General features: G+C 39.8%; 1 protein-coding gene across 1 annotated transcript; it reads left to right on the forward strand.

The window, feature by feature from the left end:
- Positions 1-4488: 4488 nt before the first annotated feature.
- LOC134070392 (complement factor B-like) lies at positions 4489-16678 on the forward strand. Its single transcript, XM_062526732.1, has 18 exons — positions 4489-4622; positions 4896-5093; positions 7137-7322; positions 8037-8210; positions 8625-8708; positions 9399-9541; positions 9778-9925; positions 10308-10439; positions 10616-10711; positions 10938-11072; positions 11730-11842; positions 12002-12140; positions 12866-13004; positions 13428-13507; positions 14369-14460; positions 15687-15816; positions 16011-16060; positions 16268-16678. Exons 1-18 carry the CDS (start codon positions 4562-4564, stop codon positions 16439-16441), a joined length of 2274 nt encoding a protein of 757 aa, XP_062382716.1. The 5' UTR covers positions 4489-4561; the 3' UTR covers positions 16442-16678.

A 16678-nucleotide genomic window follows, 5' to 3' on the forward strand; every position in this document is an offset into this window, starting at 1 on the left:
TTTCCCAACTATTAGCTGCGGCTTATACATTGATTTTGCAAAATTTCTTCAGCTATGAGGTTAATACCCGGGGGCAGTTAATATGGTATTAAAATGCTTTTTTTTTTTTTTTACTTGCATAAAACACCTGTGGCTTATACACAATGCGGCTAATACACAGGAAATTAATGTATATCGTACATATCGACACCTTATTAAACTTATCGCCGAAGTCGTTTTTTTTGCATAAATCTTATCCTCTTTATGCCTGTCACCTCTGGTGTCTCCTGAAAAGTTGGAAAAAATGGCTTGGGCGATTAGTTTAATAAGGCGTCGATATGTAAGTCTGAGGAGATGGGTATGTATCGTACTGTACTTGTGTAACTCTGGGGTAGGGGATAAATAAGCTCATTGCCCTAAAAGTTGGCGTGTTCCATTGAGTAGAATCAGGAATCAGACTGAAAAGCTAAACAATCTTCTGCCTTCAGTTATTTGTCTGCTAAGCAATCACAACTGTAACCGTAACTGTAACCATAACCGTAACCGTATCCGTAACTGTAACCGTAACCTTATTTGTGGGTCCTTTGGTTTGGGGCAACTTCTTTGTGTTCTGTGAATGTGTGGGTGGGTGTGCCAGCGGCCAGCATGTGGCTTCTAACAATAACTTGTCACTTTTTAACTCTCAGTATTTTATTGAATAATGTTCCCAGGTTTCATCATGGTGACACTGTCCACCAACATCACAAGTGTTGCAAACAGCACTGAAGCTATTGATTACTTCTGCACCGAGCTGTTGGTGGGGCCGCTGGTGTGGGCCGGCTTCAGTGTGCCCTGTGCATGTGTGGGCATCCCTGCCAGCGTGTGGCTTCTGTGGGTGCTCTTCCAGAGGCAGCGCAGCGGCTCTTCCAACGATGTCTACATCCTCAACCTCACCGTCATGGACCTGATCTACACCGTCTCCAAGATTCCAGATGTGCTCAATTATTTTGTTTGGCGAGACACCTCGTTTTTACAACTAGCCGTGTTTCTGGAGGGGTTAAGCGTCACTGGACGGCCGCTGTTGATGACCTGCGTTTGTGTGGACTGCTACTTGGCCGTGATTTTCCCTATTCCGTACATGAAAATGAAGCAGTCTAGGCATAGGGTGCTAGCCTGTGCATTGGCTTGGGTTTTCACAGCGACTGAACGCCTACTGTTCATGTTTGTTGGGCAGCTGGAGCACAGCTTTTACTGGGAGTTCCCTCGTCTCTTGCCTTTTTTCGCCATTGTCTTCTGCGACGTCTCCATTCTCCGAGCTCTGAGAAAGCCAGATCCATCAGGAAGGAGTGATGTCCACCCACAGAAACAGAGAGCTCTTCAGACCCTCACCAACAGCTTCGTCATGGCAATCCTCTCCTATCTTCCTCCGTTGGTCTCACAGCTATGCTCGTTCCTGATCACCAGTAGTCTGCAAGAGGTGTATTGTGTCATCAGTACGCCTCTTTTGATTTCAACCATGCTTGGGAGCACCATCATGCCTTTGCTGTACTTGGGCAATCTGGGGAGCTTAAAGGGTCTTAAAAGACTTGTGAGGGTTGGTAGTGTGTAAGACCTGTAATGCATTCTTTTTATCTGTGGAAGCGAGTGTACTGTGGGGCATCTGAGTAGTTGTAGGGGCAATTTCTTAGTTTGTTTGTTGTTTCTGGAGTTGTGAGTCAATGACGCAAGACTTCTTTAACATTTAAAGAGGACATAGAATGGATGAATTGAGTATTGTACTGTGTTCTCTGATGATAAAATATTATTCAACTTGAACTCAATTGCAATTTTACAAGCCCAATTAAAACCTTATATTTAGGCTGGGTATTGAAATGGTGCTTTTGACTAAATGGTGCCGCTTTGTTCTAATTCGCCCATTTTTAGTGGCTATTTTTAAGTTCAAGATTTTCATATGAAGGAGGGCACAACCATGCCTCATGTTCATGATAACTATTTGGTTATCCACAACCACTCCTAATTAATCAAAACCAAGAAAAAAATGGTTTCCATTCTATGTCTCCTTTAAGTTAGTAACGTAAAGGGTAGGTTACATTACAGATACTCTGTAGCAATGTTACAAACATATTCAAATTCCGTGCAGTCACTGTTGCGTTCTAAGTCTAAGTCAGCATCGAACATTTTTACGTAGTTACGTCAGACAGTTGCCTGTCATCCAACAACCAAATAAGGACATAAACATTACACTGTTACAAACATACAACAGTCCTTTATTCCTAAACTTAAATAATAATATAGACATTAACACATTTATTTTACATTATGGCTGTAACGGTAGTTATCATTTTTATATTTATAGCATTATAGAGATCATCAGCCTTATCATTAATAAAGGAATAAATAATATAAAATAAAGAGATGTACTGTAAGTTGTGTGTGTGTGCGTGCGTGCGTGTGTGTTATAAATGTATAATGTGTTAAATCCTCTCAGTTGAGATAATCATGTTGAGAGTGTTCGTTACTGTATCCTTCCAGAGTACTACTGTGCACTCTGGCCTATATGTCCTCTTATACTGCACTACCTGTCTGTATAGTGTTCACCAGGGTTTCCACGGATCATGGCATTTCTGGAATATCATTTGCAAAGTCTTTTGGAAGTCAGAAAAATGTTGTGATGGGATATTAGGGAATTTCGATGAAGCAGTTTAAAACTTATTTTCCAAAATGCGTTAATATGAATATATTTCCACACATCATCTGTTCATTAGGTTTACTGCTTGCTTGAGTTGCCCAACTTCTCAACTGTTCAATACATCTCTGGCTTTAAAAAAGTAAAAGAAGGCACCAACAATCTTTCCCAAATCTCGTCAAAGTCTACTGATGTATGGGTATGTATACTGTAAGTTGGAAATGAGTGTGACAAGGGTGAGTAGGTGACTGGCTTTATACCAGTGAACAGGATCCAGTTGTCTTTATCGCAGATACATTTGTGTGCGTGGTTTCCCAGGAAGGAAACAAAGGAGTACAGGCTTCAATCCGCAATACTGAAAACCACATTACCTACAGTACATGCCCGTGGTAGCGTAAAAACAGTTGTAGGTTCATTTCCCGACTGCCATTGTTGCACCCAACTCTGAGTTGTTCTACGTTGCTAAGTCGTTAAGTTCAATGGGAGGGATTATGAAGAGCCTAATAATAATAGCCAATAAATAGGAGTACCTTTACTGCAACACAGTTCTGCTAAGGTCGCCCGAATGGACAGCAACGGCCCTCGGGCTTACAGTTAATGAACATGTGTGTTATGTCTGAACGTTAGGTTACTGGGCTTCCCTTACAATTGAGGACTTTTTGTGTTTTATACAAATGTCTCATATACCACTCCAGCAGCCTTTATTCGGTACATGTATGTGTACCTGTTTACAAATGGGTTACGATCATCTCTGATGAGCCATGTCGACTGAAAGTGATGTCACATGGTTTCTAACAAACTACACAATTTCTATTACACAAGTGCTGTTAAGCAATTTGTGATTCTCCAGGTCGGGGGAAAGCACACTGCAAGGGTGGCTCAGTGTAGAGAGGAAGGCCTGGGCTGTGGCTGTCTTTTGCAAGTGAACTTAATGTGACCTTCCCTAAACGATTGAATGTGCATGTCCAACAGTTCAATGTTCCAGTACTGAAATGTACTTTCTGAAACATTACATTTCACCCAAAAGTCAAATATCCCTAACTTTTAGCGAGAAGTGTAGGATTCCTGCATTGCATTGCATCGACAATATATTTCAAGTGACTAACGTTAATTCAAAACAATAACAACAGCAATAACAACAACAACAACAACAACAACAACAACAACAACAAGAGCCAGAACTAGAAGAATAGTTGTTTTTCTAATATTGTAGTATTTTTTTTATGTTGATATGAAAGTTTTGTCAGAGGTAGTTGAAGTTATTGTTAAAACCATTGCTTGAATGTATAAAACACTAGATGTTGAAACACTAGAATCAGGGTTGACGGTTCTCTTATAAGTGTGTATTGCTTCATCAGAGTTTTTTGGAAAGGACAAACGGGCAGCTCAGATGCCAGATTTAATTTGAGCTGTAAAGCACACAGCCTCAAGCATGAACACAGTCATTGCTTTATGACGCTGTTTGTAAAAGGGATTGGATTTTTTCGGGAATAGATAAAGTGTAACTTGACGTAAACAAATAATATTGGCAGAATTGGCCCAAAAAAAAGAAGGGAAAACGATGATGATTTCTCCCTCTCACTACTGTTAACATCAATGGTATTTTAAAGGGTCATGAGAGTGTTAAGCCTTCTTTGGAATTGAATAAATATATTGAACTTTAAGTTACCATTAAGAAATTAATTCTCTCTCTCTCTCTCTCCCTCTCTCTCTCTCTCTCTCTTTGTCTGTGTGTTTGTGTGTGTTACTGTGTCAGTTACTGATCAGCCTTGTGCAAACAATTGCCACATGACCATAGGCATGTTCCTCTTATCTTCTGGAGAGAGAGAGAGAGAGAGAGAGAGAGAGAGAGAGAAATATCAGTGAATGGCATAGTCTAGCCTGTTCATTAGTGGGGTAAACCGAGAAGGAGACGGTATGGCACTCAATTCGTTGTGTACTTTATTGGCTTTAATCACAGGAGCTTCCATATTATCAGGTATGCTTGCTTTTAAATGATTAAATCGTTTGATTATTCAAATTGTATTTAATATCTGTGCTTTTGCAGTAGCTTACACTCTCATTCAGAGAGACTCACAGAACACAATTGATGGGACACACAGATCTCATGAGGAAACTCAGGACACGTTATAAGCTGAATTCTATCTCATTTGCACTCACAATGTAGAGGATGCACTTTTTTAACCGCATTTAAAGTGTATGTTGGTAATGCATCTGAACAACATCTCTCCATAAAAACCTGTCAATCTAGGGGTACTATCACAGAAGAACTGCACAGACACTGGCCTGTCCATTAAGAATGGGACTTATTCCCTTAGCAATGGCTTTGAGACCAACAGCGTGCTGACCTACATCTGCCCATACGGATACTACGCTCCGGTTCAAAGCCGTCGCTGCCTCGCCAGTGGAAAATGGAGACCATTACCAAAGGGCCGCTTTGAGTGCAAAGGTAAGTAGTGCCCATGTTGAGCCATGTATTAAATGGCCGTGTTTCCCAGATTCGTTAAGAGGCTCTTAAAGGGATATTCCGCCATTTTTGGAAATACGCTCATTTTCCACCTCCCCTCGAGCAAAACAATCGATATTTACCTTGTTCCCGTTCATCCAGCCATTCTGTGAGTCTGGCGATACAACTTTTAGCTTCAGCCTAGCAAAGATCATTGAAACGGATTAGACCATTAGCTTCTCGCCTGCTAGCTTCATGTTTAAAAGTGACTAAGATTTCTGTGAATTTTCCCATTTAAAACGTGTCTCCTCTCAAGTTAGAAAGTGCAATAAGACCAACTGAAAATGAAACCTGGCGTTTTTCTAGGCTGATTTGACATGGAACTACACTCTCATCTGGCGTAATAATCAAGGCAACTTGCAAACTACTGGCACTACTACTGCTTGTTGTCTATGGGGACCATTTTCAGATGCTGCGTACGATATCACTGTGCCTATGCACGTTTGCAAGTTGCCTTGATTATTACGCCAGATGAGAGTGTAGGTCCATGTCAAATCAGCCTAGAAAATCGCCAGGTTTCATTTTGAGTTGAAAAATTTTCAAAAAAAAATTCCCAGAAATCTTAGTCACTTTTAAACATGAAGCTAGCAGGCGAGAAGCTAATGGTCTAATCCGATTCAATGATGCTAGGCTGAAGCTAAAAGTTGTATCGCCAGACTCACAGAATGGCTGGATGAACGGGAACAAGGTAAATATCGATTGTTTTGCTCGAGGGGAGGTGAAAAAGGAGCGTATTTCCAAAAATGGCGGAATATCCCTTTAAGTGCTAAGATCTTCTGCGGAGCGTTCTTAGAAGATCTTAGCACTTAAGAGCTTCTTAACGAATCTGGGAAATGCGACCATTGTCTGTTACAGTGCCTATTACTTTATTTAAGTTCCGTTAAGTAATTAGTTTAGACTTACTACTTCAGCAACATAAAATCAAATTTTAAATGTTAAAATCCAAAAACTCAGAGCTACAGTATGTTTTTATCTCACCCCCTCTATTGAAGAGAGTAATCCTTCTATACTCAATATACAGTATACTATTGTTTAGTACTTTGAATACTGTATTTGACCAAATGGGACCGTAATACACTCAGAAACAGTGATATGAATCAAGCCTTAAAGAGACAGAACACTGTTAATTTTCACTGTGTAATGACAGTGGCTGCGTTTCCCAAAGTCGTTAAGAAGCTCTTGACGCTAAGATCTTCTTTGGAGCGCTCTTAAGAACGCTGTGAAAGAGGAACGTGTTTCCCAGAGTCGCTCTTAGCTTAAAAAGATCTTTCACTAAGAAGAAAACGTAAGATCGAGCTGAAAATTTCATTGAAATCCATTCATTGCTTTTTGAGTTATCTTTCTAACAAACAGACAGACAAACAAAAAGACAGACAGACAAACAAACCCTGATGAAAACATAACCTCCTTGGTGGAGGTAAAAGCGGGGACATAGGTAGTTTTTCTGCATTTTCCCGGGGACGGGCAACCAAAAATGGGGATTGGCCCCTGAAACCGGGGACGTCTGGTCCCCCTATACAAAGAGCCATATCTGTCGATGTGTTAGCCTACTGTAATCTGCTGGTATGAGCAAATTATGTGCATAGCGCCCGCTGATAGAGGACAGCTAAGAATGACGGGGAACAAGCGGGCGATGGGGTGGGGTTGGGTAATCCAAGTCCCCATGGACACCTGCACACAAGATAGTATACATTGTAAGTGTCAAAAATGACACATTTATGTGTTAGTTCAGAGACAACAGATTTTTGTAGATTGCTGAAATGTGTCTGTCACCTTTCACCCAGTCACACAATTGTTGTGTGAAATTGACACAAAATGGTGTCGTCTCGAAGCTAACACAAAATGTGTAATTTCAACACATCACTTTAAATAAAGACACTTTAGCCAGTTGCCACTATACTCACCACCAACACCCCCCTCTCTTTATTTTAGAGTGATATTTGTCCTTCTTGCATTAGACTGTGGTTTCTTTTTTCTTTCCAACAGTGGTCAAATGTCCTGATCCCCTGGTTTTTGAAAATGGAGAAGTCACACCAGCTCAAGGCAGGTACTATTTTAATGACACGACGACGTACCGGTGCTTTTCTAACTACGAACTCTACGGGTCTGCAACTCGTACCTGCAAAGCCAACGGAAAATGGAGTGGCAGTACACCTATATGCAGCCATAACAGTGAGTCTTTTGTTTCCAATTGTACACAGTGTCTGACAACAAATGAAGTCAGGGATAATGTATTGTCTACCTAGCCTGGGTGTTCCCATCCTGCCTTGCACGGTGATTTCTGGACACTAGCACCCAAATTTTTGCCTGATGTTGGCGACCAATCACAGAACAGGGGAGAAAGCAAGACCATGATGAGCTATGCACAGACGCATTTGATAGACATCCGTGGCGCCCAATGAACGGATCTGGGCATTTTTTCAAATACGAGAAAATGAACGTCTGGTTGCCAGACCACGTCTCATTTGAGAAGTGGTAGGCACTAGCCAGGCTAGTGTCTACCGGTAATTATTGGAAAAATGAGTCCCGACAGAATGAACAGAACCCCTATACGCGCAGTAGTAACCTACTGTATTAAGTGTACTAAAGGTACAAAGTATGAACAGAACCCCTATACGCGCAGTAGTAACCTACTGTATTAAGTGTACTAAAGGTACAAAGTATGTGAGTGAGGAGTCCAGTATAATAAAAAAGAAAAGAAAAAATGCATTGGATTGCTTTAATAATACATATCATGGATAGTTCTACAACAAAACTCTTTACTATTTTATTTGCATACAGATATTTACAAGGTACTGTATATATACAAAAATATATTTACAAAATCTTTACTAAAATGTATAATATCAGTCACATGGTGGAATTCGCTTCAATGTTCCCTCCCAGCTGACCACTGCCCAGACCCCGGGATACCTGCGGGCTCCCGTAGGACTGGACACATCTTCAACATCGGGGAAAAGGTCACTTACCGCTGTGAGGGCAGCTTGAAGCTCATTGGCCCGAGGGAGCGTACGTGCAAGGAGAGTGGACTATGGACCGGCCATGAGCCTGAGTGCCAATGTAAGCCAAACTGACAACAACGCTGCTTTTTTTTGTTGTTGTTTTTTTTGTTTTTTAAGTGTACTGTTGGGGGATTTTTCTAGCCTGACCAGCCAGACCCACATCAAAGTGTACTGTAGGGTCTGGGAACTCACCGTAGGCAGGGCTCAATCGGAGGGTTGGGATAAACAGTTGTCTTGCAAATTCCCTCTCCACGCAATGGGATAACGCTAATCATCTTCTTGTTTTCAAGTAGCATGATGCGTAACCGTTGCAACTTCTAGTCTGAATATACTTAAGTCAGCCTTGAAAGTTAGCCACGCTTTGTTAGCCATTTGTCTAACCTCTTCCTGATGTACTGTATGATATGAACATTGAGGAAATTGTCAATGTTCACATCCTTACTCTGATAAACTGTATGTTTCCCCCTTGTAGTTGATTACACATACGACACACCAGAGGAAGTATCTGAAGTGTTTGGGAGTGCCATCAAGAACAGCTTAACAACAGCAGAACTGGGTGAGTTCTGTCTTGTTCGGGAATTACTATGTTTGTGTAGGTATATCTAGTTCTCTGCATTTAACCCAATTCAACCGAATTAGTGAACACACAGCACACACACAGTGAGGTGAATCACACAACCCAGAGCAGTGAGCTGCCTGCCCAACCAGCGGCGCTCGGGGAGCAGTGAGGAGTTAGGTGCCTTGCTCAAGGGCATTTCAGCCGTGGACTGGTCGGTTCGGGGATCGAACCGGCAACCCTCAGGTTACAAGCCCGAAGCCCTAACCAGTAGCTTGCCACTTACCTGTTGGTGACCCCCGATCCTGGGATACGTGTCCTGATGCTGAGTGCAATGTTCAGTGATGCATGGCTGATTGATGCTGAATGCAATGTTCAGTGATGCATGGCATCGCATGGTCACAACTACTGTAGAGAAGCACTCCGAGAGGGCAGACCTCCGCCAAGCGAAAACATAACCGCCTCCTGTATCAAGACGGTGATACAGATCAGATCACTCCCGAAATGTTATCGTTTCTTCCTTGGGTAAATTCAGACCTTTCCTGAAAATGTCATTGAAATCCATCCATAACTTTTTGAGTTGTCTTGCTAAAAATCAGACAAACAAACAAACAAACAAACCCAGATGAAAACATAACCTCCTCGGCGGAGGTAATTTTTTCACATCTGCTTTCTGCCTGTTCATGCCAGACCCCAACGAACAGGAGGGGAAGAAAATCCGTCTGGATAAGGGTGGGAATCTCAACATCTTCATCGCCCTGGATGCGTCGGACAGCATTGAGGAAGAACAATTCAAAAAGTTCATAGAAACCGTGAAGAAACTGATTGACAAGGTGTGTTGCTTAGCAAATTTCATTTCAAACACTTATCGTACACTGACCATGAATATACTTCAGTAGGCCTATCTATATTCAAAATGAAAATAAATAATAAAAAAATAATTAATTGTTTGTTCATGGATGGATACATGGGATTAAATCTGACTTTATTGCGTTTATGATTATACCTCAGTGTATTCTGTATAGTTCCAGTGTTGTTGTTTTTGTCACATTGTACTTTTATCTTACAGATCAGCTACTATGAAGTAACGCCGAATTATGGCATTTTAATATTTGCCACTAAGGTTACAACAATTGTTGACATAAAGAATTACTACACAGGCAATCCAAAAAGCCTGGCAGATGTCATGAAAGATTTGGACGATTTTAAGTTTGGTGGTAAGCAGGTTTTGTTTTTCCATTCACCACATGCATATGATAAACTGAAACTGATATCTACCCTCTGAACAGGGTACTGTAGAACAGAGGTTCTCAAAAATGTTGGTTAATTTTTAGTAAATTGTGAGTCCATTTTTTCTAAATTGTGGTGGCATTTTACTAGGTTGTGTTCACAATTTAGTATATTGTGTGCTTACAGTATTTTACGATATAAAGTGTGCTCATTTTATTTTTGTAAAATGAGCGCACAATTTAGTAAATTGTGCTCACAATATAGTAAAAATGAGCACACGATTTAGTAAAATGTGCACACGATTTAGTAAAATATATCAAAAATATCTAGCAATGACCCTTACAGGACTCCTATCATTCCTTTTGACAGAAAAAGAAAACGATTCTGGAACCAACATCGGAGCAGCCTTTGTAACAATTCTGGAGGATATGAGCTTCATAAAGACACGAAATGAGGAGCAGTTTATGGGCAGCAGCAATATAATCATCATGTTTACTGATGGTAAAAGAAATATTCATTCTCCAACATAAAAATACTCTTTGCATATGCATAGAATACATACATTTCTATATATACATAGAAATGTTCTTCTGTGTGTATATTTATGTGTTTGTGTGTATGTATGTGTTTGTGTGTGTCTGTCGGTGTTCACTGATGAAGTTATTGTGTCTTTCAAGGTGAATCCAACATGGGCGTAGATCCAAAACGACCGGTGAATCAGATCAAACATTTTGTGTACGCAAATAACAAGGAAGAGCGTCAGAAATATCTAGGTAAAGTACCCTCTCTCTAGATAGATGTGCAGGTTTCCAGCCTGACCTGCCATATCAGGCAGGGTCATTTAGTTCAGTTAGAATTCTAAACCTTCTAGATTGGATTTTTCTTCTATCTATATTTATCTATCTATCTATATCTATATCTACTGTATCTATCTATCTATCTAGCTAGCTTTGGGCACCCTGATTTTTTCAACACAAGTTGCCATTCTGTTTTCCACAGATATATACATGTTTGGTGTGGGACCCGACGATCGGGAGTTGCTGAATGAATACGCGACACTTGACAATGAAGGAAAACACGTGTTTGTGTTGAAGGATTTGGACGAACTCCATGAAATCTTTGATGAAATGATTGGTATGGCTTTCTTTTCCAGAATACATGTTCTTGTACCCATATGGAAAATAAAAATATAGAAAAAACATATATGCCAGCAATGTGTTTTATATACAAAACTTGTATGATTTACTCTTGAAAGTGGCTCCTTTCTTGTTTTCCTCATACAACGTCATATATAGTCCTTACAGGTTACAATGTTTTATATGTTTCAGGTTACACAGATTTAGCAAGGATCTTGCAATGGTTTCACTGTGAATTGCTGGCATATAAGTTTTTTCTATATCTTTTCCATATGGGTATTGGCAACATAGGTCTATTACATTGCATCCCTTTAAAGAAAAACAGCAACTTTTGGGGAAATTACCCATTTACCTCCAGTTAAATTTGAGGATAAATATCTCACTCCTCTCTGGGCGTGCAGTCTGATACGGTTAGCCTAGCTTAGCATAATTCACTGGAAGTGGGCTGCAACAGTTAGCCTAGCTTAGCATAATTCATTGGAAGTGGGCTGCAACAGTTAGCCTAGCTTAGCATAATTCACTGGAATGACACCTTTCAGTCCACTTTAACCCAAAAGTTGGTGTGTTCCTTTAAGCTCTGTGTTCCTGATGAACGAGCGGCCGATGTTGTTGTCATATTGCGTGCCCACCTAACTGTGTAGTCTTCTACACGTAGATGAGAGCACCAGTGTGGGGTTGTGTGGACTCCATAAGGACTACAACTATAATGATGGAAGAGAGTCTACCCTACGTCAGCAACAGCCTTGGCTGGCAAAGATCACGATCAATGTTAGTAGGTTTGTTGAAAAAAACTAATCACCAATAGGATGTATAGTTGTGTTTGTACAGTATATTGAATGTGTGTGTACAGTATATTTGTGCATGTATATTTGATACGATGTTTACCCCAGATAGTTGGTCTTCTTTGACCCTCGGTTCTCTCTTCAGCATGCAGAAGGACTTCCATCCAAGTGTCTGGGCTCTCTGGTCACCCCCCGCTTCATCTTAACGGCTGCCCACTGTTTCAAGTTTGGAGACACAAGCCAAGGGATTTCTGTTGACATGAACGAAGATGGAAAATTCACAGGTTCCTCAAACACCCCATTCATTCATAAAACATTGATTTAATAGCAATATATGCATGGTATGCATTGGTTACTTGACGGATGAATATATAACACATTCATAAAACCGTACAAAAATGCTTCATAAAATACAGTGTTTAGGGCTGAGGGAGGCAACCTTCATGCACTATGTTGCGTTACTGTGGAATACTGCACTATGTTGCATCACTGTGGAATACTGCACTATGTTGCATTACTGTGGAATACTGCCGGTCTGTAAGGCGATTTTCTTCAAAATAATAATCCCCTGGCACTACAGTACATGACTTGGCATGGCCCTTCCACTGTAATGCAAAATTCTGTTGTAACTGATATCTTAGGGTTTCCATAGTTACTTTTTAGATAAGTCAAAGTCTATTACAAGTCTTCTGATTTACTTGAACATGACCATGATGCTTTTATTCCTCTTTTTTAAATAGAGAAAATGCTGGATTGAAAGGCACTGCTATTTGTAGGCCTACACATCTTGTTCCTTATCAACTTCATTGATTTTCCCCATTTTATTTTGATACACAAAGAAGAAATAAAATTAAATTAAATAAACGCAAAAAAAAACCCATTAAGTGAAATGTTATTTATTTGTCTTCTAAAAGTATACAACAATTATTACACCTTTTTCCCCTACTTATGCTTACTATATGACTGGCGTTAAATTCACTCATTTTGAATTTGTTGCTTTGTGTCCTAGTGCTCAAGGTGGAGAGCTACATTCCTCATCCAAACTATGATTCATCAGCCAAGAAGGATGCTGGGATACCAGAGTTTTTTGACTATGACGTGGCACTTATCAAACTTAAGAAAGATGTCCGGATATCTGTTGACGCAAGGTTAGTTGCTACACCAGTATCAGAGTATAGAGAGAGTAAATTCAACAACAACAACAACAACAACAACAACAACAACAATCATAATAATTATAATAATAATAATAAGAAGAAGAATTATTATTATTATATTTATTATTATTATTATTATTATTATTATTTAAAATGATAAATTATATGTATGTAGTAGCTCTCATTCTGCTGAGAAAGATCTTAAAGGGCTTCTCAAGTAGACCACTGAATAAATTAAAAGAGGTCTAGCAATAGGTGAAAATGGTTAGTAGCTAATATGAAGCAGTGTGAAGAGGTGTGAAAAAAGTGTCAGACTACATTGTTCCAGATTGTTCAAATTGTTAGCCATTTTATATGTGCCAGATGAATGCTGTCAGATAGATTGCCTTTAATGTCGTTTTGTTCCCTCTTTAGACCCATCTGTTTACCCTGCACGGAGGAAGCAAGTAGTGCTTTGAAACTTTCCGGCAGTAATGTGAAATGCAAAGACCATGGTGAGTTGATCAAGGAAAATCGTCACGGATACAACTGCAACCCAGGGCTCTCTGAAGAACACCATCATAAGCAGAGGTCAAAAAGATCAGAGGGGTAATTCCATCAATCTCGCTAATGAAGGCAGCGCTTAACTGAAATAGCCTAGCTTGAACTAGCATAGACTTTCACTTGGAACTTTTATTTATTTAGTTTTGCTTGAAGGTTAACCTGCTACAGAGTTCTGTGGCATAAATTCCCATAGTTACCAAGCTGGGATTCATGTAAACCACACTAATGGAATGGAATTCTCTCTAAATTTAGTGAGACTTATTGAAATAAGCCAGGTTTAGCCTTTAGTGAGGTTGATGGAATACTCCTCATGCATGCACAGGCCCATTAATCATCTTTGCACTGTAATAGACTTCTGAAGTTTGCCTACAAAAAAGGACCCAAAGCTACCATCTTTGCCCATATAAGGAGACCCTGCAGATAACCGATGCTAACTACCGTACATATTGGAAGTTGCACTGCAAGTTCGCTCCCATGTAGCAAGTTCGCCGTCTTAGCGTACCGAAGATCACAAAACCCATCCGAAGTCAGATGACAAAATTGTGTAGGGAAAAACGTTTCCAATGTTATTTTCCCATAATATTGCAAAATACAGGATCTCCTTATATGGACAAACATGGCAGATTTTTTAAGGCGAACTTCCCAGGTTAAGCAGCCAAGGAAAAAGCAGACTAAGAAGTGCGGTGTGTCTCTGACTATATAGGTCTAGATTGGGGCATTGATGTAGTGAGTTGAGGACACAAGACCCTTTTCTCTGACATGTACTGTATGTGTAATGTATATTCTAATTTTGATACATTTGCTTTCCACAGAGAAAGTGTTATTAAATAATGAGTATGAAGATGCCAACATAATGTCACCAAATAGGGACAAGAAAAGTCTCAAAATCAAGCTGGGAGCCTCGGTGAGTTCGCACTTTTAAAATACAATGATTAAAGAGACCCTATGCAACTTTCTGCAGGAGACGATCGCTCCTTGTTTACATCTGGAAGTCTGAGACGAAGAACCACGCTTGCAATTTATATATTTAAATACAGCCTATACATGTATAAATATACACGCTAAAGCTGTCGTGGAAGCTCTGCAGAGAAAATGCAAGCATAAAACGAGCGAAAACGAACAACGAAACCGAAACCAGAGATGAAATCACCAATCCTGCATAGTTCCTCTTTAAAAATGCAATGATTAACCTACTGTACTGTAGCATTAGACCCAAACACAAAATGAAAGAGCAAACAAAGTGAGGACAAATCCTTGGTTCGTTTCAAAACTGGAGGAAATGCGTGCTGGTTCACTAGATTGTAGATCAAAGAATTTCGAACAGCACTGGTTCAACAACGAGTTCGCTGTCGATAGAAAACCGCCCAAGATGTGGTCTGGGAATCAAACATACATTTTCTCGTATTTGAGGCATGGTTTGCGAATGCCCAGAGCCGTTTATTGGGCGCTATGGATGTCTATCAATTGCGTCTGTGCGTACTGTAGCTCATAGGCTCTCCAGTCGTATCAATTAGTCTATGCCAGATGACACACTGTACGGTATTTACTGTATGTAACGCATTTTAATACTTCAAAGTAACATTTGAGAAATGAACCTTACATTTTTCAGTGCTGATAGGTGTGTATATTTGAACCAAAGCAAAATACAAGCTACGGTGTGTTGCTTAGATGTCATCATCGTCTTGCTGTCCCTCCTGTTCTGCAATTGGTTCCCTACTGTAGCTAGGGTGAAAATTAGGTCCATGGTTTCCAGGCTGTCTAGCAATGTGAATGAAATCACACGCAAGGTAGCATGGATGTACCCACGAGTTGGGAGCAACATGCCTGTATTTACTCATATTGTCCGGAGGGATATACAGATCAACTCATGAGTTTCATTTGCACATCTTTTGTTTGTTTGCTTGTTTGTTTGTTTTTCTATTTGCATAGAACCCTGTTCTGCAAATTATACACAATGTAGATAATACACAAGAAATGACTGTATTTTTAGTGCTGTCAACAATTATTCAATACAGTTATACAGTAATTATGCACAGTAGCTTCTTCAGAGGTAAAGGATAGTGTGTAAAGATGTCTTGCATGATTTTTAAGAATATAAACTTGAATGATTTATGATGTTTCACATTGTAGAGGGATGCTTGCATTGAGGACGCTAAGAGAGCAAAAGACATGACAGCTCAAAATGCAAAGGACATTGTGACAGACAACTTCCTGTGCACTGGTGGCATTGAGCCTGTGACAGATCATGTCGCATGTAAAGGTATTCTGAATTCATCTTCTTCTGTATCTCTCTCTCTCTCTCTCTCTCACTCACTCACTCACTCACTCACACTCACACTCACACTCACACTCACACTCACACTCACACTCACACACACACACACACACACACACATGGACTCATGGACTTACCTGTTTGTTTGTTTTTCTTTTTTTCTTTGTTGTTTTGCACAGGTGATTCTGGAGGAGCACTGTTTAAGGAGCGGTATTATCGAACAGTACAGGTTAGAATATATATTCATCTATACAGTAGATAATATTTCAGATGTAGTATAAGCAATCCTCAAGTTTACAGTGTGGATTCCAATGTATGAGAAATTACTGTTTTTTCTGTTTGGTAATGTTTTTGTTGTTGTTGTTGTTGTTGTTGTTTGTATGTTTTTGGATGTGTTACCTGATTGATACCTGACTGATAATCTCTGTCTTTGAAGGTTGGAATTGTGAGCTGGGGTGTGGAGGATATCTGCAAAGATAAAGCCCTTGTACTTTCCCGTGAACACACTAGAGACTTTCACATCAACCTCTTTAAAGTGCAGCCATTCTTGAAGAAGCATTTGGGAAATCATACACAGGAGGATTACGCACCTCTCAACTTTATAGACTAGAGTTTCCACGGCTTATGTGACCACAATTTTTTTGTTTTTTTGTTTTGTTTTGCATGTCAAGTTTTTAGTAGCAATATACTGATTGTTGTTCCACAGCGTTGCAATTTTTTATTCAAAGTTTATAATATATTTTCTTAATGAAAATGTGTATTGCTTCACTATAGTTCATTTAAATTGTTAATGTCATATGTACAGTATACGGTGAAATTCAATTAAAGACCGCAGTGAGTAAATGTC

The sequence above is a fragment of the Sardina pilchardus genome, chromosome 22, assembly GCF_963854185.1.
Source record: "Sardina pilchardus chromosome 22, fSarPil1.1, whole genome shotgun sequence".
In the NCBI taxonomy this organism is placed as follows: Eukaryota; Metazoa; Chordata; class Actinopteri; order Clupeiformes; family Clupeidae; genus Sardina; species Sardina pilchardus.

Coding starts and splice junctions, on each gene's coding strand:
- LOC134070392 (XM_062526732.1), top strand. CDS start 4,562: ATGGCACTCAATTCGTTGTGTACTTTATTGGCTTTAATCACAGGAGCT. Junction 13,005..13,427: donor CGGATATCTGTTGACGCAAG/GTTAGTTGCTAC, acceptor TTCCCTCTTTAG/ACCCATCTGTTTACCCTGCA. Junction 14,461..15,686: donor AAATCAAGCTGGGAGCCTCG/GTGAGTTCGCAC, acceptor TTCACATTGTAG/AGGGATGCTTGCATTGAGGA.